Source organism: Aricia agestis, chromosome 17, assembly GCF_905147365.1.
Source record: "Aricia agestis chromosome 17, ilAriAges1.1, whole genome shotgun sequence".
NCBI classification, from domain to species: Eukaryota; Metazoa; Arthropoda; class Insecta; order Lepidoptera; family Lycaenidae; genus Aricia; species Aricia agestis.
In genome coordinates this window covers 11,258,593-11,278,365 of record NC_056422.1, presented here as the reverse complement: position 1 = coordinate 11,278,365, position 19,773 = coordinate 11,258,593, and the positions used below count along the sequence as shown (strand labels likewise).

At 38.3% G+C, this 19,773-nt stretch overlaps 1 protein-coding gene across 1 annotated transcript; it reads left to right on the top strand.

Annotated features, from left to right (window-relative positions):
• Positions 1 to 832: 832 nt before the first annotated feature.
• On the top strand, positions 833 to 18,905 carry LOC121735683. The gene is made up of 3 exons (XM_042126585.1): positions 833 to 875; positions 18,257 to 18,426; positions 18,522 to 18,905. Exons 1-3 carry the CDS (start codon positions 833 to 835, stop codon positions 18,903 to 18,905), a joined length of 597 nt encoding a protein of 198 aa, XP_041982519.1.
• The last annotated feature ends 868 nt before the right edge of the window (positions 18,906 to 19,773 follow it).

Sequence of the window (19,773 nt, the reverse complement as noted above, 5' to 3'; positions counted from 1 at the left end):
TAGGGAATTTTAATTCTAAGTGAATGTTACTGAGATTGGTACGAAATTTCGTATTGTAAGCAATTTTAAGGGCTTTATTCTGAATAGTCTGCAATAGTTGGTAATTTGTATTAGAAGTGCTACTCCAAACGGGGCACGCATATGTTATGCAGGGTCGAACTAATGTTGAGTAAATTCTTAGTTTAGTGTGGGGGCTAAGCGAACTTCTTCTATTCAAGATAGGATGAAGAGAGCCAATTGCCTGTGCTCCTTTAATGCGAAGCTGGCTAACGTGTTTGGACCAATTCAACTTAGCATCCAGAGTTACACCTAAATATTTTACGGACGAACTCCACGGTATAGAGTGACCTGATATATTCAATAATCTTTTGGGAAGTTTTCTTTGCCGAGTAAAAAGAATGGCTTCCGTCTTGCTCTCATTGAGTTTTAATTTCCATGTGGTAAAGAAATTTTGCAGCAATTCTAGGGAAAACTGAAGACGGCCTATCACGATGTCAATATCTTTTGAAGATGTGTAAGAAGCTGTATCGTCGGCAAAACAAGCCAGGAGCGTGCGGGGTTGGATAGGAACATCGTAAATGAAAATTAAAAATAAGTACGGTCCCAGTATGGATCCCTGGGGAACACCAGCTTCAACAAACAGATAAACGGACTTTGTATCCCCAATGTGGACTGCGATTTTACGACCCAGTAAGTAAGACTTTATCAATTTGACTATACATAAGGGTACACCACAAATAATAAGCTTGTGAAGGAGCCCATCATGCCAAACAGTATCAAAAGCTTTTTCTATATCTAGAAGGATCAGGCCAGTTGACTCATGAAGGTTAAGATGATGGGAAATGTGCTCAGCCACACGCGCAAGCTGCTGAGCGGTAGAGTGACCAGTCCGGAATCCAAATTGCTCATTGGGTAGTATTTTATCAGTGGCCTTTTTTAGTCTCGCCAATATAATTTTTTCGAAAAGTTTACCCAATGTAGGCAATAGGCTAATAGGGCGGTAGCTACTGGGCAGGCTCTCGTCTTTGCCAGGCTTTTTGATTGCAATAACTTTAGCAATTTTCCACGCTTCAGGAAAGTAGCCGAGATACATACACCCATTGAATATTTTTGTAAGGAGCACAACCGCTTTTTGAGACAAGTTTTTGAGCAGTAAATTATGGATACCATCAGCACCAGGTGACTTGCGGCTCTTAAGATGACGAAGATACCGCCAAACTTCATTAGGTCTAGTTGGTTGGTAAAGAACTGTTATATCAGAATTGTTTAATAAGTCAACCGATTTGCTAACTACTTCGTTTACTTCCGGGCTGTGCCAGTCTAAGGTAAGTCTCATATTATCACAAAATGAATTAACCAAAATTTCGCATTGTTCTACAGGCGATGCGGTTATGCCTCCGTCACTTCGCTTAAGAGGTGCAATATTGCGAGACCTCGGTTTTAATGACCTTGTTATGCGCCAGATGTCCGATCTAGGATTATCAACTTTCGAAAGTTTACGGTTCCAAATTTTGTCGTTAAATTCACGAATACATACATCAATATACCTCTGGAATTTACGCACTATAGACCTTACATATATTTTGTATTCACCTTTAGGCAAACACAGGTCATAGCGACGAAGTTGATTTTTGTATCTAATAAGTCTTTTGATATAATTAGGAAATCGTGTCGAACTTTTCAAATTAGATTGGAGGGGGATGTTGAGATTACGGGCCATTAAAATAGTATTATGTAAGTTATCTACGCTTTCATCTACCTGTTGCACATTAGTAAAGACGCGGGATGTTAGCTCAATATTATTATCAATAAAGTTACGATAAGCACTCCAATTAGCTTTTTTATAATTATAAAAAGGGATTGGAGGTTTTCGCACAACGTTTGCAGCAATTGTAAAACCTAGTGGTAGGTGATTTGATGCCAGAGCAGGAAAAGCTTTTACGTTATCAATATTGGCAACATTTAGGGCGAGAATTAAGTCTGGGTTGGTTGTATTCAGATTTGCTCGGTAGTTAACTTGTGTGGGTGTATCAGATGCATAAATGGTATAATCATGTTGTAACATATGGGAAAACAATGTTCGACCATGAATGTTGCGATAACTACTATGCCAGTACTCATGGTTGGCATTAAAGTCTCCCAATATTAGAACGTGATTCCCTATTGAGAACAAAGAGTCTAGATCATCACTTGTAAGTGGCAGATTTGGGGACTGATAAGCCGAAAAAATAAAGTGCTCATTACCAAACATTTTGAGCTTAATACCAATAGCCTCAATATTTGTAGTTTTAGGTGTAGTTACAACCGTGCAATCAATATTGTCCCTGACGAGAATAGCAACGCCTTGTCCACGACCAGAATCGTGTTTATCCTTACGGAGAAGGGTATAACCTGGTGTTTCAATTTTAGCCTTAGGTGATAACTTTGTCTCACAAATTGCTACTATGTCGATAGATAGGGCACTCACCATATGCAAGAGTTCTTGTATTTTTGTACGCAGTCCGTCAGCGTTCCAAGTAATGATACGCAATAAATTATTATCGTTACACATATTGACCCAAATTATACATAATAAGCAAAACTTTATCTAATAAAGTTGTACAATCTGTAAATTCCTTTTTTATATTTTTGATTATCACTAAAATTTCTATCATTTCCCTAGTCGTGTCATCAGAATTTTGAAACTTATAGTGATCCATATATTGTACCTAGAACCCCCAAAAAAGAATAACTTAAATCGGACTTGTAGTTCTGGAGATATGCTAACACAAACATAAAAATATACATACATACACTTTTGAAATTTGGCACATTTGTCCAGACACTGAAATAACATATTATATAAATTATTTAAAAACTGGGCAGCACTGGAAATATTACATACATACGCGTCGACTTCTTAAACTCCTTTTCTTGAAGTTGTTTAAAAATGCATCGCCTCATCGCTTATCAATGTTATCTAACCTTTCATATCCGTTCTGTGATGGAACAGTTGATTTATATCGTTATTTGTTGGTTAACTATCATACGACGCTCAATAACCACCGGCTAGATCTCTCAAAAGCTCAATTTATCCTACGGCAGCATGTGCAAATCAAATAAGCCCCAGAATCTAGCTTAGGTCTATTTTGATTTATCTAGGTCATCTAAAATGTCTCCTAACTTAACCACTACGGCCGCACCACAGGCATGATTTAGATAGTTTTAATTAAATAAACATTTTAACATACTTACATTCTATAGTATGTTTTCTGACAAACTATTTATTAAATTAAAGTTAATCATTAAAGTAATGTCTTTGAGTGCAGTGTTTGATTATTTTATTTTCAAGTAAGAAAGTACAGTCGAACTTTCAAATACATATATACTTATATATATATATATATATATATATATTTTACATAATCGAATTTTATTTTACATTATTTAATTTTCAAGTACAATTGAATGAAATATTTACATAATATTTATAAGATTTCTAAATATTAATCGTTAATAATGTTTTAATATTTTAATAACCGTTCAATATCTAAAAATATGAGTCTCGAAATTTGAATACGAAATCTCAGTCCAGAATAAGTTATTATAATTTGAATGTTTTTATTAAGTTTTTAAGATTTCATCACCTTGCAGTTGTGACGTAGCGCGTAAAGGTAAAGGTCCACAGGTCAGTATCATACGCAACGGACGTCACAGTACTTCCGCTGAATCGGCAGCGTACGGATTATCGAATAGCCTAGTAAATGAATGCTCAAAAGGGGGATGTGGATGGAATAGTCGAAAGCAGAAATTTTGACTTAAAAACTTTGTGTGGACTAATTTGAAGATGAACATGCTGCCGATACAGTGGACAAAAAAACATCCGTTTGATGCAAGACATCCGTTGCGTACGATACCGACCTGTGGACCTTTACCTTTACGCGCTACTTCACAACTGCAAGCGTGATAAACTGTCGACGGCTGCCGTCGACTGCCGCCGACACGTGCCGTCGTCTCCCATCGACTGCCGCCGACGCGTGCCGCCGACACGTGCCGTTCGTCTGTAAGCGCTCTAACTAATAAACGTTGTATAAGCTTTGAATAGTTATACAGTGTTTTGTTCCTGTCACACATGTAACATTTTTAATTGGATTGAAGAAGACAAAACACTATACAGGGTGTAACAAAAATAAGTGATAATACTTTAGGGTATGTACGTGTTCCATGTAGAGAGTTCACTGTGAAAGTAACAGCTCTGAAAGACGAATTTTTTTTTTCACTTTTGTATGGGCAAGCGCCCGAGCGTCACGAGTTTCCCCATACAAATGTGAAAAAAATTTTTGGTCTTACAGCGCTGCTACTTTCACAGTGAACTCTCTACAAGGAACATGTTCACACCCTAAAGTATTATCACTTATTTTTGTTACACCCTGTATAACAATTCAAAGCTTATACAGCGTTTATTAGTAAGAGGGTTATATTATTGCGTTTAAACTATTTTATGTTCTCTTTCGGAACTTATATATCACTGGACCAATCAAGATAAGTTTAGTGTTTTAAGCATAAAGGCTATAACCGACACACTTTCATACGTTTTATGATTTTAATATAATAATATTAAAATCATAAAACGTATGAAAAGAAAAGTTCTATTATTAAACGACTTCCAAAAATGAGGTGGTTTTGTAACCTAGAAGTTTAAGGCTTGATATATTAATGCTTGATTATTATCAAGCATTAATATATCAAGCCTTTTTTGGAAGTCGTTTAATAATAGAACTTTTCTGTTTTTCACTCAACTTACCCTCAAAAATTGTCTACAAAATGGATGTAAACTCAAAAATTTTAAGAAATGTTTATGAATTTCACGTTTTACGAGCACTTTCGTTTCCAATCACTTCAAAAATCACGCTCTAATTCTCGTGAGCCTTCCAAGGGTATGATGAGCAGACACTTTAAAACCATGCTGGCCAATCAGCGGCCCGTAAAGGATGAGGCCCACACATATTTCTGATTTTTTATCTCAGGTTCAAAAATTTTTAGTAAAATGTTTTTTTTTATGAAAAAGATGATTTATACGGCTACTTAGATATTAAGTATTACAAAATAAAATTCTGTAGTTACAATAATAGGGACAAGAATTATTGTTTATACCAGTTTCACATACTTTAATGTCTTCTGCATGCCCTCTGCCTAACCTAATATGTGAAACTGGTATATTTAGAATATATTTTATAATGTGGGCTATTATTAAAAGCTAATTTATACGTGGGAGAGCCATGCTTCGGCACGAATGGGCCGGCTCGACCGGATAAATACCACGTTCTCACAGAAAACCGGCGTGAAACAGCGCTTGCGCTGTGTTTCGTCGAGTGAGTGAGTTTACCGGAGGCCCAATCCCCTAACCCCTACCCTATTCCCTTCCCTACCCTCAACTATTCCCTTCCCTTCCCTACCCTCACCTATTACCCTATTCCCTCTTAAAAGGCTGACAACGCACTTGCAGCTCTTCTGATGCTGCGAGTGTCCATGGGCGACGGAAGTTGCTTTCCATCAGGTGACCCGTTTGCTCGTTTGCTCCCTTATTGCATAAAAAAAAAAAAATTATATGCCAAATTAGCTTCGAATAGAGCCTATAATTGGATCTAGTCTCACAAGGCTTACAGTGATACGTTTAATCCAATGCGACCCTCGGCCATACAAGCTTGACAATCACTGCCCAGGCTATTTATTGCTTACGTCCAAAAATGCTCAGTAACATTTTAATATCGGAATCGGAACGAGCTCTCGGCAAACATTTTTAATTTGTTCTTGACTAAATTAATTTTGAATTTACTTCCCTTGTTTCTTTATTGCATATCGTTTTATAACAAAACTTAGTTGCATGCGGAACCCTTACCAGCAGATTTTTTGTATATTGATAGGTTAGTTATATAATTTTAGAGTAACACACAAATAGAACATCCATATTTTAGGACCATCAAATCAAAATATTAATTTTTTTCTATCTCTGTTAGCTACCATTTTCGAGAATTTTCGCAGAGGAAATTGTTGTTCGTATTATCAAAATGAAGCTACTCACAAAAAATTGCTTGATAGTAATAAAAAAAATTTCTAGGGAACCCGGACTATTAGCCAACGTTCTTGAGATGGTCTGATGACAGACAACGAAACCTTACTCCTCCTTCCTCGGGTACGGAATCATAAAAACCTAGCTTGCCCTATTACCAGCTTAGTAACAACAAATAAACTCTGAAATCTGAATCTGATCTCCGAATCTGAAGTAATGATGTCTGCAAATTAAATTGGATGTTTCCCGACTATTTGTATAAACAAAAACATTGTTAACAATCGTTATATTGTTTGCGATAATCAAATAAGAATTCAGAAAATTGTTTGTTGTTTCAATTTTTTTTTTCAATTAACGTACGATAAACGAAATTTTCTCGAATCTATAATATTGATATACATTAAATATCGATGAATATTAATTGTAATTCATACATTTTCTAAATAGTTCCGCCAAAATTCGTTTACCGCGCAGAAACTCTATATTTTTCCGGTATAAAAAGTATAATATACTATGTCCTATGTCCAAAACTGTCCAAAAGACATATTCTATAGCGGGCTCCACATTCGCGGCGCGAAAGCCCGCGAAGGCCGCGAACCGCGAGTGTGGAGGGTTTCGCGGCTTCACGTTCGCGTCCGGTGTCGGTTTTTTAGCCCTCGACAATGGACTCTCGAAGCGCGAACGCGAACATCATCCACACTCGCTTTTATTCGCTGTTGCACACAATATCAGAGCAGCAGCAACAGTAACTTCAACGTCCATTTTACTCAAATGTGCGAACGTAAATCGAAGATTGCGAGTGTAGGCCGTATTTGTTAGCGTCGTGTTCACGGCACGTGGCATCCGTGAATCGCGGCCGCGATTCGCGCCGTGAGTGTGGAGCCCGCATTAAGTCTTTTCCCGGGACTCAAATCATCTCCATATCGATTTTCAGCAAAACCGGTTCGGCGGCTTGGGCGTGAAGAGTTAATAGACAGACGTACTTTCTCATTTAAATATTAAGTAAGTATTCACTTTACATCATTTATTATGTAGAGCTGTAGGCTGGATATAATTAATACTGTAATTAAATACAGGACCGCGCTCAAACACGTCTCTTTCATCATTAATTTCATTTAGGACGAGTCATTAACGAATGTTGTGTCTTATTATGTTTATCAGGGTAGCAACACGATATGATAATACTTAAGAGGATACAACAGGGGCTAGAGAAATGAAAAAAAAGTACGTGTAATATCTATAGCTGTCTCCCTTACCTCAAGCCTATACCGCAGAACGCGATAGAGACAACTGCAGAAAATCCAGAAAATCAACGATTCGTTGTCCCCTGATTCCTTCTCCAAAACTTAACCGATTTAAGTACTTTTTTCATTAAAGATTAAAAAAAGGCTTGAGCTGTGTTCCTATGTTTTGCTTTTTTTGTATAATCTAGCCAAATCTGTTTTCTGGACGTTTGAACACAGCGGAAAATCTGGCCATTTTTTTTGGGTTTTTGAACGTTCATATCTTATTTAATAATTAAATTATGAAAAAAAAGAAAACATAGGGACATTGTATTAGTGGCCGTAGATATTCAGGAAAAAAATTATAACTCTACTAGCATTATCCAGGGAGGAAACAGGGGACAACGTTTGTATGGAAAAAAGGGCGGTGTGGAATCCTCTTAAAGGTGTGTATATATATCCCTTATGTAGCCGCAAAAGTCACTGTGCAAGTAGCAGTACTTAAAGAATAACATTATCATACTTTCTAAACCAAATTGTATTATCTTATGGTAGGTTTCCGATCCTTGCAGCACGCGACCGACAAAAATTTAAATAAAATGTTACTTTACGAACTACTAGCTGTCCTGGCAAACGTTGTTTTGCTATATAAAGTATTTCACCCACATTATTTTATTGAAGTGACTAAATAAGTACTGAACCATGGCAACGTCCATCGTTGTCCCGTCGCACAAACAATGGTCGCTGTCAGTCTCGAGTTGTAATAAGTTACTATTATTTATTCAACAAATGCACTTATCAATATAAAAAGTAAGCAGTAGCCGATTCTCAGACCTACTGAATATTATGTATATAAAATTTGGTAAAAATCAGTAAAGCCGTTTCGGAGGAGTTGACTTCACGGAAACGCGGTCGAACGGGATAAAAAGTATCATATGTCCTTCTCCTGGTTCTAAGCTACCTCTCCACCAATTTACAGCCAAATCGGTTCATCCGTTCTTGAGTTATAAGTTATAAGTCGTGTAGAAACACAACTTTCTTGTATATATCTAGATGATGCCGCCGCTACAAATAGCGGCGTCAAGCATTATGGAACCTACACTCAAGTTCATAAAGTGCCATTTAATTTTAATTTTTGTCGGTCGCTTGCCGCAAGGATCTAAAAGCCACCTTTAAAGGAATTCCACACAGTCGGGAAACAACACCTGACCAAATTGATCTTTATCCGGTCATAGTTCGTCATAGATATATCATAGTGGTATCATAAGTTTGATAATATTATTATTATTATCGCTCTGTGTGGACCATAAAGTTAATATACGAAATAGAGCAACAATCTCGATCTGTCAGACGAAACCGAAATTGTTTTTCATCTGTGTGAAAAATATGTGTACGTATACACTTACACAAGCATGATTGAACATGAATTCTATGAGATTAAATTGTTAACGTGCGGCACGTGCCGACTGGACGTCCAAAAAAGAGTGCTGATGTCATGTATCACACGTCTTTTTTTTACCACGCAGTGTTACTGATAGTGACATCTCTCTTGCTCATTCCTTTGTTTCTCTATTCCGCTAGGTATATTAACTTTATGGTGTGGATGTCGCAGCCGACTGGTTTAAATAGCCGTTCAATCAAACAGCTAGCCCTTTGACTGAACAACGCCATTCAATCACACGTCTAGCTTTTATATTGAATATTTTAGTAGTAGTAAGTAGTTCAGCGCGCACCGCTGCAGCGCTAGGTGCGTTTAATTTACAATATGGCGTCAACTAGCAGGTGTTTGTTAGTGTTTGTGGTTGTTTTTCGGAAAGAAAGTAGTTAATAAAAGTTACAAGTGTAACTTTAAAGAGACAAAAATTGTGGAGGCACATACGAGTGAATTAAAATTTCAACAGATATTCGAGGAGAAATTACGGGATTATGAAATGGATGGACGCAGCCTCCCCCGAAAGGGGGGTTCGGGGGGCACAGCCCTCCGTAAAAACAAAAACAAACACAATCCAGAAAGTTAGGTTAGGTTAGAACTTAGACCACAACACAGAGGGAGCCGAGCGAGCGCAGCGAGCGTGCTGCGGCAGCAGCCGGCGACCGCCGTCAAATAAAAGGGGGGCTCGGGGGGCGCAGCCCCCCGCCAAAACAAAAACAAACCAGTTGGCTAAGCGTCGTCTAGCTGTATTGTTGAACGTTGTAGTCAACAAGTCGGCTAAACGACGTATAGCCGTGTGATTGAATGGCGTTGGTCAGTCAAAGGGCTAGCTGTTTGATTGAACGGCTATTTAAACCAGTCGGCTGCGACATGGACACGGCTATTTCTGAACAAGCGTAGTCGTAGATACGTAGATACGTACGTAGCAGTGCTACGGGCTACGGCCTACGAGAAACTTGAGACAGTGCTACGTAGCCGCGCTACCAAACTTGGGCAATATACAGTCTGCTGTCTGAATGTCTTGTCTTTCGGACTGTCTGACTGATAGTTGGGGAGGGGAAGAGGGGATTTCGGGATAAGCTCGAGCGTGTCAGATTAAGCTTGTATAGGCTTCCGGCATGTGTCTAGTTATCATGGTATAGAAATCAGACTTCTCATATGGTGGGTATTTTTTTTTATATTGAGGTGACATCGTATCTGTCAGATTAAGATAGGGAATGTTTAGTATACCCCAAAGAAGCTTCCATATAAAGCACTGATGATTTAAAGGTTAGGTAAGCCTGTAGGGGCAATTTATAATATAATTAACAAAAAATTAAAACCGACTTCCAAGGTGAAAACAATAATAACATCCTTATAATATGAACTAAAAAGTATTAAATAATTTTTCCTATCTAATAGTGCCTTTTTCCGAATTCGGCTAAAACTCTACTATTTCTGTACTCAATCTTCATCATTTTGAAGTCGGTACCAGATAGTTGAATCTTCAGTCTGCCAGAATATTTGAAACTTTTGGAACTGGGTAAGACTGGGAAGGTAAGGGAATAGGGGAGGGTAGGGAAGGGAATAGGGTAGGGGATTGGGCCTCCGGTAAACTCACTCACTCAGCGAAACACAGCGCAAGCGCTGTTTCACGCCGGTTTTATGTGAGAACGTGGTATTTCTTCGATCGAGCTGGCCCATTAGTGCCAAAGCATGGCTCTCCCACGTATATCCCTCGGAGACATGCATGTACTTTCTTGTATTATCGAAGCAGCTTACTTCTCAAAGTAATGTCAAATGTGTGCCTTACGCTCTGGAGTTAAGGCTGAATTTGTTATGTTTAATTTTGGTGACATTGGTGACCCTGACGTGGTAATGATGATGATGATGATGAATGTAATTTGCATAGTAGCATATGCTTTCAGTTCTTAAAACAGCGCCTAAACCCGCGAACTTGTATTTATAAGGAATCCGAAGTTCTCTTAGTATCTTCGGAACCATAGTATACTTCGGTCCAAAATCTTGCGTTTTGGTAGCATATGCTTAGGATGCTTCTTATAAAACCAAAATCACCATATGTTTCCATATAAATTTCGAGGAGTTCCTTCGATTACTCATGGATCCCATCATCAAGTCACCACTTTTGTGAACATGGTACCAAATTGGAGTGAAAAATAATACAACAAAATAAAAATTTCGAAAATCGGTTCACAAAAGCGGAGTAATCGTTGAACAAAAAAAAAATATCCACAGCCGAACATAATTTAACCTCCTCCTTTTTGGGAGTCGGTTAAAAAATAAAGCTTCATATTTTCCTAACTAAGCTTCGCAGATATTTTATTTTGCGCTAAACTAAATGATTTCGTCCTTGTGGTCTAAAATATATTTATAATTTACCTAAATAGGCAATTTTCTGAATATATTTTCTTTTTCAAAACTTTAAAATAGCTGCAGTTTCTGAACCCACCGCTAAAATAAAAAACTTGTGTTACAGATACCAGACAACGGAAATAAATTTAATACTTTTATACTTTACATATTATACAGTGTGTAACAAAAATAAGTGATAATACTTTAGGGTGTGTACGCGTTCCTTGTAGAGAGTTCACTGTGAAAGTAGCAGCGCTGAAAGACGATTTTTTTTTCACTTTTGTATGGGCAAGAGCCCAGCGCCAGGAGTTTCCCCAGACAAAAGTGAAAAAAATTTGGTCTTTCAGCGCTGCTACTTTCACAGTGAACTCTCTACAAGGAACACCTACACACCCTAAAATATTATCACTTATTTTTGTTACACCCTGTATTTAAGATTTTTATTATATTATACACATACTTATTTAATTCACATCCATGAACCAGGAACTTTTTGTAAGTTTTTTTGTTCCATCGGCGGGATTCGAACCCGCGACCCCCGGTTTGAGCTACCAACAGCCCACCAACTGAGCCACAGAGGTCGTCAAATAATAGTGTGGCAGTACCCACAATTCGCCTAACATTCCTGCATCGCGCTATCGAAGTTTCGGAGAACGGCAAGATATTATATACAACGTCTGAGATGACGTCAGTGGACTTCGACCTGACCGAGCATGCTATCTCTCTCGGTCAGAAGATCTTCCTTTTCGACCGTCACTAACAACGTTAAAATAGCATAAGATCAAAGCGATATTGGAAATTTGAGAATCAGAGCCTAGGCTTATTCTAAGATTTGTTAAAACGTAGGGCGAAACCAATGGCGTACATTTTTAATGACAACAATATTATCTACTGTTTTACTAAAATACTTACTAGCTGTCCCGGCAAACGTTTCTTTGCCATAATTATAAAGTACTAGCTGTTGCCCGCGACTTCGTCCGCGTGGACTTCAGTTTATAGCGCGCGATGTCAACAAAATTGGTGTCAAAAGCTTTTATAAAAAAAAACCCTGGTACCCCTTAAATCAAAACAGCTGTGCAGTTTGCAAATAATAATATTTCAATTTTTTTAATTAAACTTTATATTTTACGCCAAATTTGTAAGCTTATATAGCTCCGCAATTACACAACTTTACCCATAAACTATTTATCATTGATAGGTTTAAGGTTACGTCACTGGCTCACTGCATAGATAAAGTACTGATTTATTAAATAACGTACTTAAGAAATAACAATCGAAAAAAATCGGAAACTGAATGTATGATAATACCACCTCTTATAGAAAGACTTTCGGGCAAGCGTTAGCGCGATGTAGGGGACGCACGGCGCCATCTATTTTGAATTTTTGGAACTAACGTAATTTCAACAAATTTACGCATTTTCACCCCCTTACAACGCTTTTTTCCAGTAAAAAAGTCTAAGTAGCCTATGTCCTTTCTCAGGCTTTAGACTATCTGTATACAAAATTTCATTACAATCGGTTCGGTAGTTTTGGCGTGAAAGCGAGACAGACAGACAGACAGACAGAGATACTTTCGCATTTATAATATTAGTATAGATTTCGCCCATATTATTTTATTGAAGTGACTAAATAAGTATGTCACCATGGCAACGTCCATCGCGGCTATCCCGTCGCACAAACAATGGTCGCCGTCAGTCTCGAGTTGTAATAATTTGCTATTATTTATTGAACAAATACACTTATAAATATAAAAAGTAGCCAGTAGCCGATTCTCAGACCTACTGAATATGCATATAAAATTTGGTAAAAATCAGTAAAGCCGTTTTGGAGGAGTACGCGGCCTAACATTGTGATACGAGAATTTTATATTTAAGATTAAAATATGAAACACGATGTATAGCTTGAAAATAATAGTACAAGAACGGTGAACTTCCAAAGTAATATTATAAATGCGAAAGTGTGTCTGTCTGTCTGTCTGTCTGTTACCTCTTCACGTCCAAACTGCTCAACCGATTTTGCTGAAATTTAGCATGGAAATACCTTGAGTCCCGGGAAAGGACATAGGATACTTTTTATCCCGAAAAAATGTACGGTTTCCGCGCGATAAACAAATTATAGGCGGAGTTGCGGGCGTCATCTAGTTATAATATAAATGTCAAATACTACGAAACTCGGAAAGAAGTACAATTAATTGCTATTTAATGGTCCCTCTTTCACTAATCCCAAAAGATATTTGCTTAAACTACGATGTTATTCAGTTCTGGAAACTTCTCTTGTTCAACAATTCATAAAATTACAAATCTTTGTTAATTACAAACTTCTTAAATTAAACTTAGCTTAAGAGAATATTATTTTAAAGGTAGTATTTAAGTAGACTCGGGAAAATTAAAGTTTAGCACTTTGATCAGCTTTTGTTAGCTGGTCCACCTACACAAATATTATCCATGGGAATCTTTTCAAAAAATATTTGTAACAATCATCAAGTCACACGAACAATGTATTTTTTCCTTAGTCCCAGTATTACGCGTGACCGCCTAGAAAGATTTTGGTGCAATTTTATGCAAATATTATAGACGAGCTTTAGCCCGCGGCTTTGCTCGCGTTAGCAAGTATTATTATATACAAACTTTCATCCCCTATTTTGACCCCTTGGGGGTAGAATTGATCAAAATCCTTTCTTAGTGGATGCCTACGTCATAACATCTACCTGCATGCCAAATTTCAGCCAGTGATCCGTCCAGTGGTTTGGGCTGTGCGTTGATAGATCACCATGTCAGTCAGTCACCTTTGAGTTTTATATATACAGATTAGGTCACTGGGAAGGTCAATGCCTAGGGTTTGTTACATCAGACGCCTCCTGCTGGATTGATTTTGATACAATTTTAAGCAGACATAGAGTAGGTAACAGAGAAGGTGATAGGCTACTTTTTATCGCGAGAAATAGGACGATTTCTTCAGAAATTATTTTCTCCTTACAAAGTCACATTGTTGTTTTGAATAAATATTTGTAATGTTTTTGGCATTGCAGCTAAAAGTTGCATTTCCTCGACTGTACTATACGCATCGTCGGCCTCTGATAGGATACTTACAGACCATAATGAGATAGTCTTTCCTTTTATATGAACGTTAATCAAAATTTAAATTCATTTAATATGATTGATTGTATTAGTTTTCGTAATATTTATTAACTTATACAATGTACACGTGCAATGTACTTGCACAATGTACCATCGAGGAAATTGATTCCTAGGCAGTTGACGAGCCTACGTTAATTGGTCGGCTTATGTCAATTCAATGTTAGAGCGCTGTGTTTGACGTAACGCGACCAAATTACTTAGGTCCGCCATCTGCCTAGGAATCAACTTATCTGATAGTACAATGAGTAGTTGATTCCTAAGCAGATGGGGACCTACGTAGTTTGGTCGTACGTTCCGTAAAGCCCAGCCGACAGATCACAATAATTAATATTGAATTAACATGATCTGACTAAATGACGTTGGTCTGTCAACTGTGTGGGATTCAATTTCCTCGATGGTACATGTCGCTTGTACTTCATAGTAACGCTTACCATTCTGTGAAAGATGGGTCTTTAGTCAAATTGTATTCTATAACGTCGACATTGTGGCAAACTGGAAACACCATAATTTATGCCACCAGTGTTGATGAAAACATCTATAATTCTATACTAATATTATAAATGCGTAAGTGGTATCTCTGTTTGAAGTGATTATAAAATGTAAATTTGATTGTTGTGCTGTAAAATTCAATGCAAACATTAAATTTTATAAAACACGGTCAACCTTGGACTTTTACTTTAAGGCGAGGATAAACCCCAATTTGTTATTCCGCGACTTCCGGTTTACCTAGTTCCAATATAATAACGAAGTTTTAAAAAATATGAGGTATAAAGCACAATATTTAAAATACCATAAACCATAAACATTTTAATAAAACTTAGTACTTTGGCTGTAATTAATTTACAAACTCACCTCCGATAAAAATCTATTTCATCGAAATATCAGTATTAACTAGGATAATTATACATTTTATTTGAATAAGTTGTTAGTTTATCTTATTAAAAATTCTTTAACCGAACAATTTTGTTTCTTAATGTTTATTTCCAAAGATATTTAAAAAAAACATGAAAAATAGAGAAAATCCGCTCGAGTGATTTCAGTTTTATGCTAAGCTAAAATGAATCTTATTGCGATGCGTATACGCTTCGTCTTTGGTTGTGTGCAAAGTTATCGTTTTGGATTGAGATTAATCCCCGCCTTAAGAAAATAAGAATATTTAATCACTTCTTTCTTTCAGTCCGCCATTTCAGATCATTATAAGCGGTTTAAAATGTCCTCTCGCTTGAATTTATAGCTCATTAGGGTGTGCTTGAATAAAATAAATCCCATTGAATTAATTTACTTTCCTTAGGACTAGGGATACCTAAGGGTTGCTTTGCTGATGGCGTAGTTTGAGCACCTTTAATAACAAAATAGATGACGCACGCAACTCCATTGGGCCAAAGTGTCACGTGGGAACAGTATATTTTTCCAAATAATTAAATATCTCATGTCCTTTCCCGGGACACAAAGTACCTCCATACCAAATTTCAGCAAAATCTGTTCAGTGGTTTGGGCGTAAAGAGGTATTCAGATATCACTTTCGCATTTATAATATCATAGTTTACATATTCTTAAGAGGGCGACTAACGCAAACAATCAAACATCGTCCTTCTCCCTTCATACTTACGGCTCACGCCCGTCTTTCATATTATGCCATGAAAAAGTCGACGACGCGGATTCATCGCCAAATTAGTTTTTTCTCAATAACTCGATAAATATTTGTATTTAAAAAAATCCGCTATGTCAGATTGTCACGGCCGTCGTTTGTCGTGGCAAAACCTACCGCGAGGTGGTGATACTGTGGCGCAAGTAGTTAATCGGATTAGAGCACTCGGCCTAACGGTGGCCCTAGATAAATCCGAGGCCCTGTGTTTTCACAGGCCAAGGAATCCGCCACCACCGGATTTGGCTGTGGTTGTGAGTGGAACTAGTATAAAAGTTACTCCCACACTCACATATTTTGGACTCATCCTAGACGGTCGATGGTCCTTCAAGGAGCACTTTCGTCGGCTCTCTGACAGAGTAACCAAATCCGCAGGGGCCTTGGCATCGATGCTACCGAACCTCGGAGGCCCAAATTTAGCTTGTCAGCGCCTGTACATGGGCGTTATAAAATAAAAAAAAATTGTTTTATTTCTGAATAAACTTGAATCAAATATTTTCAGAACGTTGAACTACATGTTGCCTACCACCGGTTCGGGAACTAACCCGGCGAGAAGAACCGGCGTAAGAAACTCGCACGGGGCCACTTTTTAGTAAAAAAGTGGAAAATTTGTCTTTTAAAAAAAATTACAATGTAAATAACTTAATCTTTACAATATGAATACACAATTGTAAGTCACATATAATAAATGTAGAAGCAGCCTTGCAAGCAGCCATCCTACTCCCAAGATGTGCTATCTTTTAGGAAATCGTTGACCGTATAGTAGGCTTTGGCACACAAACGTTCTTTAATTACTTTTTTAAATTTATTAATTGATAGATTTTCAACGTTTTCCGGGATTTTATTGAAAAGGCGTACACATTGACCTTTAAAAGATTTACACCGTGACTATCACTTTTAGTTTTAAATTTAGTTAAATTCTTTCTAACATACAATACATTTACCAAAATGTATTGAGAAGCAACAGTTAGAATACCAATTTCTTTAAACTTTTCTCTCAGAGATTCAAAAGCTGACATTTTATAAATTGAGCGTATAGCTCGCTTCTGCAGCACAAAAATTGTATTGATGTCGGCAGCGTTTCCCCATAAAAGGATACCATAAGACATTCTACTGTGAAAATAACTAAAATAAACTAGTCTTGCCGACACGGCACATTCATCAGAAATTTCCCTAATTTTTCTGACTGCATATGCTGCAGAACTGAGCTTACCTGCAAGATTAGCAATATGAGGACCCCACTGTAATTTACTATCTAATGTAATACCTAAGAATATAGTGGAGTCCACCAAATTCATTTTCTCATCATTTAATAGTAAATTGGTTTGAACTTGCCTAGCATTGGGCAAAGTAAATTTTAAACATTTGGTTTTCTTAGAGTTTAAAAGTAAGTTATTAACATTAAACCAATGTACTATTTTTGAGAGAGCACTATTTACCTCGTCGTAATTTGACTGCCGTCGCTTCACTTTTAAAATAAGTGAAGTGTCATCAGCAAAAAGTAGTATCTCATTATCCTTAACTAGATAAGGTAATAACATTTTAAACTTTCGCGTTGCGTTAGAATTAAACTTTTTAATCGGGACTTAACGCGACTTATTTAAGTAGTAATGCTACTACTCAGTCCCCTCGTGACTACGGCCGTTGCAACACGGCCGAAACGTCGAGAAAAAGCATGTACTCGTAGTAGCATTACTACTTAAATAAGTCGCGTTAAGTCCCGATTAAAAAGTTTAATTAGATAAGGTAAGTCATTAATGTATATGAGAAAAAGAAATGGTCCTAAAATGGATCCCTGTGGTACACCTAATTCTATTTTGGTCCCATTGGATATTTTACTATTAACTTCAACCCTTTGAGTCCTATTTTTGAGGTAAGAAGTCAAAAGGCTGAGAGCAGAGTCTTTAATTCCGTAGTGGCGCAATTTCCTGATCAATGTAGCATGCTTAACACAATCGAAGGCTTTGGAGAGATCGCAAAACACACCTAAGGCATCCTGCGACTCCTCCCAAGCCTCAAAAACACTGCAAAGAAGTCCTATACCAGCATCCGTTGTGGATCGACCCTTAGTAAAACCGTATTGGTTATTGTGTAATAAATTATTTAAATTAAAATGTAACAGTAATTGCTGTAAAATTATTTTTTCAAATATTTTACTAAGAGTCGGTAAAATCGAGATAGGCCGGTAATTAGTGGGATCTGATTTAATTCCCGATTTAAATAAAAGTACGACCTTACTGTGCTTCATTAAGCACTCCATAATTATCCGCTCCATGTCCATGTACGGAGCTCCGATTTGGGCTGGGAGACTGTCGGCCGTCAACAGGCTTGTACTCGGGCGATTGCAAAGAGTGATAGCGACGCGAGCGGTGCGTGGGTATCTTACCATCTGCCGTAATGCGGCATGCCTACTCGCAGGGAGTGTCCCGTGGGACATCGACGCAGAAGCTCTTGCCGACGTTTATTGGCGTTGCGCAGCGGTTCGCGCGGGGGGCAGCAACCCCCTCCCGGACGTCGTGCGTCGATGGAGGGCTGAGGCGAGCGAGAGGTCGTTAGACCTTTGGGCGGAGCGTTTGCAGGAACCGCTGGTAAGCGTCGCGTCGCCCTGATAGAAGCAATCCGCCCACTATTTAAAGAGTGGGTAAAACGGAGACACGGAGCACTCTCCTTCCATCTGACACAGATGCTGACCGGGCACGGCTGCTTTGGTCGGTACCTGTGCCAGATCGCGAGGAGAGAGTGGGAGGAGAGAGATAGTGGTGACACAAAGTGTCACCACTGCCTTAACGAAATGGACACGGCCGAACACACATTGTCGACCTGTCCATCTTGGACGGAACAACGCGCGGCCCTTACGGCTGCCATTGAAGTGGACCTCTCCCTGCCAGCAATAATCCGGGCAATGTTGAGCAGCGAGATTGCGTGGCAGGCGGTGAATGACTTTGCCCAGGATGTCATCACTGCAAAGGAGGAGGCCGAGCGCAGGAGAGAACGGGAGGCATTCGACCCCTTGAGACGGCCGAGGAGAAGACACGCACCACGGAGTGGCCGCAGCGCCTTGCCTTAGCTAGGATACTCGGGGTGGTAGTGTGGGGACACCGCCGCCCATTACACCGAGTTCCAGAGAGAGCCGTGATGCGCATGGTGCTCAACATTGCACATCGCGGCTACCGCGTGGGCTTTTCTAGGCCACCTCGCGAGGCGACCTAGAAAGACCTGCATGTCTTGATCGGTCTGGCACAGACAACCGTTGGTAAAGTTGCGGTGGGTTGATCGTGCCCGTAACTTTGCCTAAGCGGTGAGTGGAGCACCATGGGGTTTTAGTGGGTAGTTCCTCGGAGAGTCCCACATACCCCGGCCGATGTTCCCAATCCGCCGGGGATGCGTAATGCATTTCCCCATGTAAAAAAAAGGTCAGATTGCCAATGATAGAAATTTATACAATGTGTTAAAATATAAGCTTAGTTAATTAATGCACGGTTGTGGCAATATATGAAAAAATCGTGAAAATTAGATTAATCTTTGTGATTTTTTTCTATTGAGACAAATTTAAGATATCGTGTTTTCGCTGGGTCGGATCCACGGAAATATAATGTAGTATCTAAGTTTAGAAAATAAAATAATTCAGGGCTTATTTTCAAGTATAAAAATGAATTATAAAATCGTCAATTTAGGGGTCCTTAAAAGAAAATCATACGGTTATTAAAATCCTAATAACTCCAAACTCAAGTTACCCATCTGGCAGCCGCAAAAGTAATTCAGTTCTGAACATCCTTTGACTGAGACCCTGAGAGTTACTTAACTTATAATGAATTTGAAAAGAAAAAAGGTAGTCATAAATAAGAGGAAAAGCCCTTTCCGGTATTTTTTAACCCCGACAAAAAAGAGGGGTGTTATAATAAGTTTGACGTGTCTGTCTGTCTTTCTATCTGTCT